We start from the raw sequence: 13,854 nt of genomic DNA, 5'->3' as shown, positions 1-13,854 counted from the left end.
GATAGGGACATCCGGGGTTATGGGGCTGATCAGAGCGGTCACGTCGTCCTTCAAAGTCGCATCATCTTGTTGATGTTTATGCTAACCTTTCTTGTGAGTTTAGCGTCCCTTTTCTATTTATCATCGTTGTGCTCAGAATTGAACAGGATGTTCGAGGTTTCAGGATATCGTCAAAATCTATAACTGCAGGTTTTTTGTTTAGTGTATCCTAGTACCGTTGTGCAAGAGGACATGATTGAACGAAGCTCAGCTGCCTGTAGGGCTAGTCGCCGTCTTCTCCCACCCTTCTACTACTGTGCCCTACTGGAAATGGTGGGCCATCCTCTCAAACCGCAAATGTGTGTTGTCAGTTTTCAATTGTGAAGCCCTCAATGGAGATTACTTGGCTGGCCGACAGCCCCCAATCACGGCGTCGAGCACGAGCTCTGCAAGCATGTCCCACTTGCAGAAGAAGAAAGGTACATCATTCCAGGGGCGCACGATCTCGCAGCCAAACTAAATTACCACAGAAACGCTGTCGCCATATTGTGGCCGATACATCAAACGCGGACATTCCGGAAACTAGGAGAGCGAGGCCACAGATTCGCACCTCGGGAGACTCCTCCGCAATTGCCGGCGCTGAGAAGCCGAGACACTTTCTCGCATTGTCCACCGGAATCTCGCGGGTAGAACGGTTTGTGGGAGACCTCAACCCTGAAGCTGCCATTCGAGAGAAAGTAGATGCACCAAATGGAGCCTTTCACCGAGATCGAGTTGGCCTCTGGATCAGCAACCATGGAGAAAACCCGAACCGAAGTTCCCATGCAACCAGTGTCGGAGCAACTATTTCTGAGGCGCAGCCGGTCGCCTCCCTGTTACACCGACGGTATACATCTGCGTTGAAGGCCTGTGATCGCCTCCCTCGCTCGACTTCTGAACCCCTCGCCTCAATCTATTTCTCCAGAGTCAATCACATCTTGCCTATTGTTGATCACGAACTGTTCGCCGGCGAATACTTGAACGGAGCAGCATCTGTATTCCTCGAAAGGGCGATATGCCTGGTGGCTGCGAAAGACAAAACCGCTAGCCCTCATCTACGTTTGACAGCTGGAGGTGCTCTCAATACTGCACGGAAATTCTGCTCTGAAGTATATGGTGGACTTGTCTGCGCTATGGAAGCTGGGCTTGAACAAGACAGGGTTACTAGAATCCGTATCCTCGCCTTAATGTCCCTACATTTCGAAGGGTACGAAGGTGCTGAGGCAGCGTCGATGCATCTTTGTCAGGCTATACATCAAGCTCAAACGTTAGGTTTGCACCTCGAAAGACCTAAGCTTGCACCAGATGATTCTTTGACAACTCTCTTTTGGTGTTTGTGGTCGTTAGACAAGATGCATGCCTCCATAGGTGGCCGGCCCGTCCTTCTGGCTGACAGAGATATCGGCATCAGGAGGCATGACAGTGCTGCACGTCAATCAAAATCTGCTTTCGACGCTTGGTTCGCGCTTTCTGAATTGTTATCGAAAGTGATTTCATTCTATAGACCAACCGCTGATGATACAACTGGGTGGGAAACAGAGTATCCGAGCTTCGAAGAGATAATCGGTAATTCTATCCAAGGACAGATAGATTTCGCGACACTTGGTGCGTCCGCGAATGTTCCTGGCGCATGGCATTGCGGCGAGCTTACTGCGTATTAGGAATACTGGAACTTTATTACCATGTGATCAGTATTCTATCATGCAGATGCAGATCATCTCAACATCTCAGCGGCTCCCGACCATCACGAACCCGTCAGGGTCTAGCCGCTGTACGGATAAATTCTTTGGTGGCGTCTGAATGTGCTCAAGGCTTGCCTCCCCTTCCGGTTATTCCGTACGCAGTGTCCCTATCGATGAGCGTCTCTTACCAAGAGCTCCGTTCCAGCACGCTTATTACCCAGTTCAACCGTGCCAAAGCTAGTCTTGAAGCTTGCTGCAATATGCTCGAGGAGTTGGTGTCTTGGTGCTCAGCGGAAGCAATGGCACGGCTCGGCAGAAAAGCACTGCGTCAAATCGACGGAATAAGTTTTGCAACCGATATGTTATCAGTGTCGGACAATGGCGGAGGTAAGAACCCCAACAGGACTACTGCAAGCGCAGCAGACCTTGGAATATCAAAGGCCAGTATGCCGTCGTCATCCTCGTTCGACACCCATCAACCCTCAAACGACAACTTGCTAGCCGTGACAGACCCGGAACAACATGTAATCCCACTAGTCGACGAACAACAAGCCTATTTACAGGGTCCGACTAGCGGCGACGGGTTTGCCGATATTGATATGCTGTTTGACGATTTTTTAGATCTGTCCTTACCGACAAACTTCTGGGATCCCATTTTCGTTTCATCGGAATACAGCAATGATGTTTGATAGATGAATATTCAATCCAGAATTGCGAGCAATTTTTGTGAGAAATCATGGACCATCTGGTTACGATTCTGTTTTCGAGCCCAGGTTCCAACTCCAAAGTCATGCTTAAAAACCTTATTTACACTGCAAAGAACTGACAAATTTGAAGTTGGTCTTTTGCAAACAATGGCAGCATGAGCCTGTGCTGCTGATGATTTTCTTGGGTTTTCTTTCATCCATTACCGCTTCAAAGCTACAAGGGATCCACAATCATTCCACAACCGTTCCGTTGCCATAATGCTCATTTTAAACAGTAGTGGTCCAAAGCACAAAGAAAGGGGCTCCTGAAGGTCTTTATGAAGGCTCATTGAAGGAATTGGTCCCACTCAAGGTCTAGATTCAATGAAGTTCAACCTCCGTCGCCGCTTACCAACACTTTGATACAGGGCGGCCGAAGCATGGAAACTTCTCAAATCACTGGGTACTTTATTATGATTTTGTGCTTGACGTAGAACAGCAGAATAACCTAAGAATATCTCGGCAGATAATATATTGCCATAATCTACGGGGTATAGTTGTATTAGGGGTTGACATCTTCCCGAGGATAATCAAAAGTCATTTTCCCGGTCCCGGTAGACTAGAATTGATAGTCCACATTCCAGGTTAGCAGGCGATCAAGCCTTGCTCTCGATGCTGATTGGCCAGGGTCAATGTTTATTGCATTTGGCGTGCACATGGCTTCTTAGTATTATTTGACTCCCCACTCTTCTGACTTCAACTCTCGTAAATAAGTTTCGGTTCAGGCCCCAAACCAAATATTCCTCCTAATCATTTTTAATTTCCTTCTTATCCAGCTTTCTTATTATTCTTCGATCTTGGTCTCCAGAGACAATCCTTATACATTCTACTTCGGTTCTGCAAGGTTCACGAAGAAACGCGCTGAGTCCTTAACACGACTCCTTTTTAGTTTGATTTCTTGGGCGTTCTGCATTTCCAGCGCGTCGCTATACTTGGGCAGGGCTTTGATCCTTGTCGCCTAGCGGTGAATTATGTCCCTACAAGCCACAAACCCTGATGGAGTTTAAAATCACGCAGTTTTATTGGCATTTCGCCTATGCAATAGTAGCTAGCTGAGCTGCTTGTTTGTTGGCTGTCGTTAGTTTACCCGGTGTTACACAGTATATGCAGATTGGTTTGCAACGCAAGGCACGCTGCAGCACTCTTGTTGCCGTTCTATTTACATCCTGAATTCTTGATGGAGAATACATGTGACAGCCCAGGACTATCCTCCACTTCCGCCAACACGGAGGTAGAGCTGCAGTCCGAGTCTAGTGACGGAACCCAGGGTCACGGCCATCCGCTGCCAGAGCACCCAATTCAGCAACTGCAAGGTGCATTCATAGAATCGATCCATGAGGCTCTCCATGGAGAAACAAAAGACTGGGTTGTTGATCTGGACGCACAATCGCGGCGCAGAGAACTACTCGAGAACGCTGAGTATGAGCGTCTCTGTGGCAGAAAGTGGCGGCAGAGGACTGATGAAAGGTAGCTACTCCATACTCCCACTCTAGATCATTGCCAATCTAACGTCAAAAGATACCATCCATTCTGGAAACTAATCGCACAGATGTCATTTGGTCTACATCTGTTGGTACAAGGGACAGCTAAATCAAATGCAGCAGTTGTGAATATCCTTCAAGTTCATGTGGACGAGATGGATGGATTTATCTCGAGAACGAGGGAGGATTTTCTTATCATACAACTCGACCTACGCACTCGTATCCAGTACCTCAGCTTACCTCTCGAGAGCCTGGACCATTTCGACGAAATGCTAGCAGATCGCAGCTTTCGCTTCGCTATGATCGATTACAATGCGAAGATAGAGCTCGCAATTGAAAGGTTCACCTTAGCGATTGGCGATTCTCTCCGTGACTTACAGAAAGGCAGGGAAGCAGTGGGGGCGCTATGGCAGTATCTTGGACAATCCGCCAAGGACAATGCCCCGTTATCGGGCAGTTTGACCACTATATACAATTCTATGCTGGCGAATACTGAAGGCTGGAACTCGGCCTTTTGTAGGCTCCGCAGAACGGGGCATGCTCTCCAATATGCTATCACTCAGCTCGGCCGAGCCGTGACTGAGCTGCAGCGACGCGTGGGCGTAGCGAGCAGAAGGGAAGCGGTCAGTATATATGCTCCGCTCTTTACATTATCCTTTTCGAATGTTCTTCTTGATTTTGACCTCAATACAGGCGTCATTTGTGCAGCCACATCGACCCATTTCCCGAGCAACATCCTTTAAAGGAATTTTTGAGAGAGTGTCCGTACACCAGAAAACCTCTTCATTAGTTGAAAAGCCGCTGCCTTGTGATCCTACTTTGGCGAAGAGGTCATATTCACGTCCTCATACCAGCGTCTGCGGTTCTGGCATACTCACACATCAAAAAAGTGTTCCGAACCTAAGAGTCACCCCAGATCCAGGTAATCGCGGTGTGAAAGATCAGGTACCTGGCCGAGCAAAATCTGTGAATGGCGCGCTCCCAGAGGGCTCGGATACGGGCTCAGTGCTGCCTAAATTCTCGAAGACCATCAGTAGGAGATTTCCAAAAGCCAAGCTCGTGACCAAGGCAGATGTCGAAGTGGCGGAAGATATGCCAACTCGTCCCTCCACGGGTGTTTCGAGCACCCTGAAGTCTTTCAGGAAAAGCAGGCATGGACATTGCCAACAGTTAAAGCAACAAGAGCCAACTAGGGAAGCGCTACCGCCCGATAGGAGTAAAAAACCAAACACTTCCAATACAATGACGAAGAGGGAAGCTATGAGGGAACAACTTTTACAGTTTTTCAAATCCGATCGAGTTCTCGAGGCCTGGGAAGGCGTCAAAGAGAGTGAAAAGAAAATTGGTCAACCTCTTTTCAAGAAAGATGGCCTCTGGAGTAGATTCCAGGCGAGGTCGCCGAGTGCACATTCGGAAGATTTTGCAACTGATCCCCTCGATGCACAGATGCAGCTGGAATGGCTGGATGAAGAAACCAAGAACCTAAACACGTATTCGTTAAAGCCCAGGTCTGGGCCTGGCCCCAGGTTTCATACGATCTCGGAACACTTGGGCTTTTATCAGCAAACCTCATACAAAGAGAAACTCCAACACGACAACGCTGATAGCTCTGTGGTGTTTGAGGATGACGAGTCGATAATAACAGCTCTTCCGGCATTCCCCCTTCCTCCTGTGAGCAGCTTACCGCCGTTAATTCATATCGTCGACTCGCTAACTCATGTGATAGGTCGGCCATCGTCTTCCAGAGCCCTATGAGTCTCCACTGAATGGTACCACTGTTAAGAAGCCTGTCGCCCAAGGCTGATTTTGTCGATGCTAAAATCAATGACCATGGCAACCTATTACCCCAGAACCGTTGTTACAATCTGAGAGCGTCAGCAGAGAATGATACCTGTCGATAGGGGTTATATAGTGGACATATATGTAGCCACCATGACTGGGCTTTTTCGCAACTGTTATGCTATGATGGCGGCATGCGCATTTCGACAACCAGACTTATAAGACTTATAATATACCGTTCGGCAGGACATACACAGCTGGGAAGCCAGGTACTATGGTCAACAGAAAACAAAATGAGATAGACCAGGTCGCATATCGTGCGACGGTAGAAAGTGATTTATTATCAGCCCTCCAACGCAAACGCACGTCACGCGACCCTGCTCCGTCGGCGTACTGCTAATCCAGGGTTCCAGACCCCGCTGAATAAATCCTCGCACTCGTCCTCGTCCTGGCTGTCAAACTCGACGGCTTCATACATTGATCTTGATGTCCCTTCTGTGGGAAAGTACCGATTGGTAGATTCTGTAAAATTTGCAGCACAGGCTGGGTCCCAAGCAGAGGTCTTCGTAATTTTGCTCGTCTCCAAAATGAACTTTCCGACTTTATATTTTTGCGATTGCTCCTCCGCATTGAGATATTTCCAGCCAAGGACGCTCCCACAGAAGACACATTCAATATCGCTTACTGTATGGGCACCTGTGACTAGGTTTCTGGACACAGGACTTTGAAGTAAAGTATTGGGAAGCGAGTCTCCTGGACAGGATGGTGTGTTGACTGTAGGTTTCGCAGACACAAGATAAGCCTGGCCATGCCGGCCAGTGAATCCTTTGCTGATAATTTGGTTGGTCATACAAAGCTCAGCAGCACAGGTCGAGCATCGAATGCAAGATATATGGCCTTGGAGGTACTTCTTTCCGGATGTGATGTCAATCGGTACTTCAGATGGGGGATTGAGAGAACCTGATCTCCCCGCATCCCGGTTTTTGGTTTGAGAAATCGGTGGGGGCAGTAGAAACTTCGGGAACATGAGGAATCGTCGTCGCTGTCAAGGCTCTCATCAAAAGCTATAAAGCGGGAGTAATAAGTGGTACCCCAAAATAAAGACTCGGCTTGGTACCAGGATTGGGTCTTACGACCTGCCAGAATACAGTGAGTAAAAGAAAAGTGAGGAGCTCCGAGGTCAACCAGGGGTGGATCCATCAATATATCTCCCCACTATGTATCATAACATAAGTCTGTCAGTGCTGGCTAAGCCGGCCTTACGGGAGAAAGTCACTCAAATTCACCTACAACACCAACAGAGGCTGAATTTTAGCTTTGATTCAAGCAATAGCCCCGCAACATCATCTTCGCCAGTGATTCAGAACTCTACTTAGTACTACTGACGTCACAAAGTAGCGATAAGGGTGTGATAAGAGACAGGCTCCACCGGTAGATCAGTCAGACGCTCAATTACTAGTCCTGAAATCCTAATGCACAAGTATTATATAAATAAACTAAAAAGAGAAGGGAAAGAAAAAGGTAATAGAACAAAAGAACAGAGAATTATATGAAACCAAGCTCAAGCTTCTGCGCTTAAAAAAAGCCATCTGTTGCTGAGACAGTTCCCGTTCCTAGCACCAAACTGTTCCAGAGTGGTCAAACTAAACCCACACCATCCGAGGTTCCGTACGGATTCCAGTTCGCTACCGTCTTTCGAACGCGGCACGCAAGCAATTATCTGCGAGCATCCGAAAGCCGGGACGCTGGCCAGTTCGAACAAGGCGATCAAACTGCATGTAGACGAGATCAGTAAGACGAAACAACACTCGTTTTCGCAAGTGCTGAGATGTCGAGAATGAAACATACCCTGATTTCAGGCCGTGGCCAACGGCTGTTTCCATTAAGAACACAAACAGTGTCCGCTCACCGTTTGTATCAGTTACGAACCCACGGTATATGGCGTCAGTAGTATAGTCCAATACTTCGACCCACATTTGAATCCGCGAATGTTCGCCGTCCGCATTATTTATCTGAGTTAAGGACGCATCTACCCCAAGCAACTCCTGCCTGGACAACCTCTCACCAAGGAAAATCGCAGAAAGGGCATCGCAAAAGAGCCTCTCACACTCTTCCGGAATAGTATGCGCCGCCTCCCCTTTTTGCTCCAGCGAATGATTCACTGGATAACTGCCCCCCATTGTGGAAGCGAGCGAAGTATCGAGGGGAGGACTTGCATTGGCAGTCTTCGACCCTGAGGGAACCTCAGGGATACCACTGTACTCCTTAATTTGAAACATAAAAGTAAGTAACGCTATCTCAGAGAAACAGGCATGCGCGATTCTTACCGGCCCCGTTCGTAGTGCAGTAGTGGAAGCCATTCAGAGTCGCCAAATCCATGCTGACGCTATAGCAGCTGGCCAATACAGTGCTTTGGGGATTTTTGTCAACAAATCGTTGCATGAGGTTCGAGGTACTACAGTGACTATTTATAAACCTAGCCATGATGTTGCCTCGAGAGATGTCTGATGCAACAAGCGGTAGACTGTCGATGCGTCTGAAAGTGAGATTGCGTAAAATCAAAGGGAATGATATGCCAGGGCGAAAGGAGTATGCTGTAAGGAATAACAATATAGATGAAGTTGTATTAGAGTTCCGCGAGTCTTACGTTCGACTCCGCTTTTCTGGCGGTCATCTGACCAGGACCGGAAATCAATTTTTGCCTCAGGCGCAAAGGCAGCCGACCTTTCCCTGGAGGATCTTAGAAGAAACCAAGGTTCAAAAAAGCGACTGAACTGACTTCGAAACGGCTGTGGAGGAAAATAATATTATTTACAGTTGTAGGATTACACGTCCATATACAGAGTTTACTACACAATGCGTCATACCACACAGTTTGCAGGAATCACAGTCAATGGATGACATGTACGAAGCTATAGCACAGCGTTCTTAAAGCTCCCGATAGTCGCTTGGTCTTATCCTTCGATTTCTAGCTTGATGTCTCTGGGGATTCACTGGCTGGCGGAAGTACGGGGAATCCTCCTCCCTAGCAAAGGGAGTACTGAATGCCGTCCGTTGCTGGTTGGAGAAATTGCCAGCCCCCATTCCCTGCCCGAATCCAGGATTCTGTGCCATCGGCCCCGAGATTGGAGGCATGGCGAGCATGTTCATTGATTGGTCACCTGTGCCATTGTACGCATTGGGCGCCCCAAAGCCGTTAAGGAAAGGGCCATTCGGACGGTTGTTGTACATCCCGTTCGAAAGCGGATTGAAATTCAACATATTCAAAGGGTTCCAGTTGTGATCCATATTGGGCGGGAAGCCGGGCCCAGCGGGCAATCCCATGGGATTCATAAATCCCATTCCTTCGCCCCCGAATGCGGCGTCGGGGAAAGGCATGCCCGGTAAACCTGGACCTGGCATGAACCCGGGCATGCCGAAGGACATCTGCGGATTGAAAGGCAATGGTTGAAAAGTGGTTGATGTGTTTTCCGTTCGTGGCTCGGATGTCTCAGTGGACGACTGGGCATCTTGCGACCTTTGCTTTTTATTGGACGAACCCGAGCCTGGTTCTTCGCTAGTCCCAGTGACAGGGTCATCCTCAGCAGGTCTTTTCTTGGAGTCAACTGGTGCCGATCGGGAATCACCTTTTCTCTCTGTAGTGTCACTAATATGAACTGGCGTGTTATTGTCCGGTTGGACCTCCGTCGGCGTTAGTTGTTTTTCCTTTTCTTTCTTCGAATCTGCTTTTTCTGTCTCGTAGGCTTTAATCTTTGAGAGCATCTCATCATTGGCGGAGAGATTATCAAGTAAAACTCCCTCTGTACCGCAGCCTGGGCATACAAAATCACTTTCAATCAATGCATTTGTAATACAATCATTGCAGTAAGTCTTCTGACAGCAGGGCGTTTGTGTGGGCTCTAGAAACATTCGCTTGTCAATTGGGCACTCTAACCCGCGAGCCTGTAGCTCCTTGCTGTGTTCAGCAGCCGCCGCTTCAGCCGCCGCCGCTGCGGTTGCCTTAACCTTCTCTTGATATAATTCCCAGGATGCCTGGTCTGGTTTAGTAATAATAAAGTCTCCATCAGCGTTGACCATAACGCCGGTGTTCCGAAGATCCTCAGTGGACCCGTCAATCAGGAGAGACTCTGGCTTCTCAACTTTGGTCTGTAAAGACCGCGGGATCCCTGTGGATCGCTTCACTCTGTATTTGCCGTCAAATTTTGGGTCATTGTTCGTGGGGCAGGCTTGAATCCAATGTCCTAGAAAGGAGCGAATTAGCATTTTGTTAGACTAACAAGCCAAAAACTCACCCTTTTCACGGCAACGGTAGCAGAGATACCCAGGCGGGGGAGGATGATCTGGGACATTTACAGGTTTACCTCTACCACGCCCGAATGGGACAGGGGTAGCGCTGGAGCAGTCCGTTAGCATAAGAAATCTGCCTTTACCGAGCAACACTCACTTAGCCATCTCTTGCTGTTGCTCTCTCCATTGGTTCGCTTGCAGGTTGAAAAGAGCATTGATTTTCTCTTCCTCCGTTTGAGCATTATGCAACTCCTGTACGCCATTGCTGACTGGTTGGGTTGGATTTGAAACTGTTCGATTTGACGTCGATTGCTCATTACGGGGCACACTGCGGGCATTCACTGGCATCTTGCCAGACACATAGCGAGCAGCACCACCCTTGCCTGGTCGTGATGCTGGAAGCCGTCGTGCAATAACGGAAGTAGAGCGCGGTATGACACTAGTATCATCATCGTATTCTAAAGCACCATTAGTTCCTCATGTAAGGTCAAAGACTTGACAATACTGCAAGGCATCTTACTTACCTTCACCAGTATCTTCATTATAAATAGATAGCTCGAAGTCAGTCCCGTCACCCAATCTACTTTGATTGATGATTTCCCGCTTCAATTCGAAGACAGAAATACCGGTGCCATCGAAAGTCACCCTTGAGGGTTCTTTTTGAGACTTGAACTTGAAGTGAACAGAGGATGACATTGTATTGAATTTGGACGTCCAACGAATGTGTTTGTGGATGTAATTAGATCAAGTTTTGCTGGGTTTACCACTTTCACAAATGAGGGATACAGGTGAGAGTAGGTCGAAAGAGCAACAGAGTATAGAAAATGAGCGAAACACAGCAGATATGAATGGCAACCGACAGCGCAACGAAACCAGAAAAGAGTTTTCAGAGGACCTCTGCTCTCGAGGTCTCAACAATATCGACGAGAGCTTGAACTTATGAACTTAAAGGCTCTGTTCCACTGGCGCTGGGGGAAAAAAATAAGGAAGATTCAGACCACTGCAAACAAACCAGAACAAGCCCAATTGAATTGATGCGAACAGGTTGCGAGCCGCGACCAACCCAGACAAGATGAACAGCAGCGAAATATCGATCAAGTCACAGGCGGAGTTTGTACTCTGGAGCGTAGCTTGGCTGCTTTTGAACTTTGCACTCAAAAGGCAAAATCGCACAAGGAACCCGGTCGTCAGTCGTTAGTAACGGGGTATGAGTTAAGACAAGCGAAGTAGACTATAAAGGACCAAAGAAAGCCTCATGAAACAGGACTCGAAGAATTGCACAATTGAAAAAAGAAAGAGGAAGCCCACAAAGAACTTTAGATCTGAGAGCGCGATGAACTATTCCAGTAGAGCCTCCTATCCTAAAAACTGAAACCGTTCGAGTCTCACGCGGATGGAGGTCACTGGCAAACTGACAGATTGAAGAATAGGAGAGCGGCGAGCGGAGGTGGAATTCAGTGGCGAATGGTCAGTTGTAATCACGTGACTGTACGAGCTCTACCTAAGCTCGAAAAGGAAATCCCTCCATTAGCCGGTGGTATACTTAATTCTGCTGTAATACATTTGCGGCCAAGATTGTATTTGTGAAAGACATTGTGTTTGTCCGGAGCTTTCTGCTAGTATGACAAAGCACCGTTGTCTAGTGGTTAATGATATCTTTTCCGTTGAGCACATGATAGCTCTCGACTGTAGGATCGATACACTCAAAAAAAAAAAAAACTTGTATGAGTCAGCCCCTCCGTTCCTCTGGTGGGGTGGCGTGGAAAGATACGATGGTATTGAGTAGTCAAAACTTGGGTCTACGAAGCCATTGAGCTTTTCTATCAAACCTAATTTCTGTTACTACGCATCTCAAACGTAGTAGGAGCCAGCTATTATCACTATGCCCACTGTTCATCTGCTTGATTATGTCGCTGGAAATGTGCGTTCCTTGGTGAATGCCATCAACAAGGTTGGATATGAAGTTGAGTGGGTGAGATCGCCCAGCGATTTGAAAGATGTCGAGGTAAGGAAATTATCGTCGTCACCATTGTGCCTTGTGCCTCATTATGTATCTGTTTCCGGAAATTCAGGCTAACGTGGGGGCTATAGAAGCTCATACTTCCAGGAGTCGGCCACTTCGGCCATTGCCTTTCTCAGCTTTCAAGCGGTGGCTATTTGCAGCCGATAAGAGAGCATATTGCTTCCGGGAAACCGTTTATGGGAATATGTGTTGGTTTACAATCCCTTTTCGAGAGTTCCGAGGAGGATCCCAACATTCCTGGTTTGGGTACAATCCCAGCGCGGTTGCGCAAATTTGACGCAAAAACGAAGAGCGTACCTCATATCGGTTGGAACTCGGCAACAGATACCCGCATTGACTCGACTGGAGGCCAGACCTTCTATGGATTGAGCCCAAGCAGCAAGTACTACTACGTACACTCATACGCCGCGCCATATGAGCCGGGAATTCTTGAGAAAGATGGTTGGTTGGTCGCCACGGCGAGTTATGGGGAGGAGAAATTCATCGGCGCGATAGCACGAGATAACATCTTTGCGACACAATTCCATCCCGAGAAGAGCGGCCAAGCAGGCCTACGCACCCTTCGCGCTTTCTTGGACGGAGCTCAGCTCCATTCTGTCACATTAGAAGACTCGATTTTGACAGGAGAGAAAAACGGTCTTACCCGTAGGATCATCGCCTGTCTTGATGTTCGTACGAATGATGTCGGCGATCTCGTTGTGACTAAGGGCGATCAATATGATGTTCGCGAGAAGGATGGTGCGGATGCTGGAGGGCAAGTGAGGAACCTGGGAAAGCCGGTTGATATGGCTAAGAAATATTACGAACAGGGGGCAGATGAGGTGACGTTTTTAAACATCACCTCTTTCAGAAACTGTCCGTTAGCCGACCTCCCTATGCTCGAGATTCTCCGAAGAACGTCGGAGACCGTCTTCGTACCTTTGACTATTGGTGGCGGCATTAGGGACACTGTGGATACAGACGGTACTCACATCCCAGCTCTAGACGTGGCATCGATGTACTTCAAATCTGGGGCTGACAAAGTCAGCATTGGTTCGGATGCCGTTGTTGCTGCGGAAGATTATTACGCAGCTGGCAAAGTTCTGTCTGGCAAAACTGCCATTGAAACTATTTCTAAGGCGTATGGAAACCAGGCTGTCGTTGTAAGCGTTGACCCGAAGCGCGTTTATGTCAGCCAACCAGAAGACACGAAACACCGTACGATAGAAACGAAATTTCCTAACGCCGCCGGGCAAAATTTCTGTTGGTACCAGTGTACTATAAAGGGTGGCAGAGAGACCAGAGACTTAGATGTCTGCCAGCTGGTGCAAGCCGTCGAGGCAATGGGTGCTGGGGAGATTCTGCTGAATTGCATTGATAAAGACGGGAGCAACAGTGGTTTCGATCTTGAACTGATCAACCACGTCAAAGCTGCAGTAAAAATACCCGTGATTGCCTCTAGCGGAGCTGGTATGCCGAAGCATTTTGAGGAAGTTTTTGATCAAACGACGACAGATGCTGCTCTGGGTGCTGGGATGGTATGTATATATGTGTACCTTTTCCTGTTTCTGTCTACTACAGCAATACTAATTGAGGTACAGTTCCATCGTGGTGAGTATACTGTTGGTGAAGTCAAGCAATACCTTGAGGATAGAGGTTTCCTTGTTCGACGATTCGAGCCTGATGTCTGAGTGGGTTATGCGTCAAATTCCGCTGCTGGTCCCCAGGTTTAGTTTGTCAGATTCAGATATAGATTTTAGAGGCAGAATTATATCGTTTTGTTGAGCTCGTTGCCAACGGTGCCTTCACTGAGACAATCCTCTTAACCCTTATCATATTCCCGAGGTAAAACTCTTGCC

At 48.0% G+C, this 13,854-nt stretch overlaps 6 protein-coding genes across 6 annotated transcripts, besides 1 other annotated feature; 3 read left to right on the top strand and 3 right to left on the bottom strand.

The window, feature by feature from the left end:
• Window positions 1-13,854: part of a sequence feature (contig 1.129 1..627835(1)) that runs on past both edges of the window.
• Window positions 372-2,390, top strand: ANIA_07434 (transcription factor domain-containing protein; the record flags this gene model as incomplete). The annotated part of the gene is made up of 3 exons (XM_050611987.1): window positions 372-458; window positions 510-1,623; window positions 1,680-2,390. The coding sequence occupies 3 exons, from the start codon at window positions 372-374 to the stop codon at window positions 2,387-2,389; spliced, it is 1,911 nt and encodes a 636-aa protein (XP_050467953.1). The 3' UTR covers window position 2,390.
• On the top strand, window positions 3,624-5,731 carry ANIA_07433 (uncharacterized protein; the record flags this gene model as incomplete). The annotated part of the gene is made up of 4 exons (XM_675610.1): window positions 3,624-3,913; window positions 3,965-4,550; window positions 4,621-5,598; window positions 5,654-5,731. The coding sequence occupies 4 exons, from the start codon at window positions 3,624-3,626 to the stop codon at window positions 5,729-5,731; spliced, it is 1,932 nt and encodes a 643-aa protein (XP_680702.1).
• ANIA_10967 (yippee/mis18 family protein) lies at window positions 6,074-6,634 on the bottom strand (the record flags this gene model as incomplete). The annotated part of the gene is made up of 2 exons (XM_050611986.1): window positions 6,498-6,634; window positions 6,074-6,428 (listed from the first exon to the last, which is right to left on the bottom strand). The coding sequence occupies exons 1-2, from the start codon at window positions 6,554-6,556 to the stop codon at window positions 6,074-6,076; spliced, it is 414 nt and encodes a 137-aa protein (XP_050467952.1). The 5' UTR covers window positions 6,557-6,634.
• ANIA_07432 (ornithine decarboxylase antizyme) lies at window positions 7,141-8,175 on the bottom strand. The gene is made up of 3 exons (XM_050611985.1): window positions 8,034-8,175; window positions 7,555-7,970; window positions 7,141-7,478 (listed from the first exon to the last, which is right to left on the bottom strand). The coding sequence occupies exons 1-3, from the start codon at window positions 8,064-8,066 to the stop codon at window positions 7,268-7,270; spliced, it is 660 nt and encodes a 219-aa protein (XP_050467951.1). The 5' UTR covers window positions 8,067-8,175; the 3' UTR covers window positions 7,141-7,267.
• ANIA_07431 (cleavage polyadenylation factor subunit MPE1) lies at window positions 8,635-10,689 on the bottom strand (the record flags this gene model as incomplete). The annotated part of the gene is made up of 4 exons (XM_675608.1): window positions 8,635-9,947; window positions 9,999-10,099; window positions 10,151-10,451; window positions 10,518-10,689. The coding sequence occupies 4 exons, from the start codon at window positions 10,687-10,689 to the stop codon at window positions 8,635-8,637; spliced, it is 1,887 nt and encodes a 628-aa protein (XP_680700.1).
• On the top strand, window positions 11,609-13,786 carry ANIA_07430 (imidazoleglycerol-phosphate synthase hisHF). Its single transcript, XM_675607.2, has 3 exons — window positions 11,609-11,998; window positions 12,085-13,533; window positions 13,597-13,786. Exons 1-3 carry the CDS (start codon window positions 11,876-11,878, stop codon window positions 13,684-13,686), a joined length of 1,662 nt encoding a protein of 553 aa, XP_680699.1. The 5' UTR covers window positions 11,609-11,875; the 3' UTR covers window positions 13,687-13,786.

Source organism: Aspergillus nidulans, chromosome IV (genome assembly GCF_000011425.1).
Source record: "Aspergillus nidulans FGSC A4 chromosome IV".
In the NCBI taxonomy this organism is placed as follows: domain Eukaryota; kingdom Fungi; phylum Ascomycota; class Eurotiomycetes; order Eurotiales; family Aspergillaceae; genus Aspergillus; species Aspergillus nidulans.
Note: the sequence above shows the minus strand (reverse complement) of the source record. Positions and strands in the feature narration are given on the sequence as shown.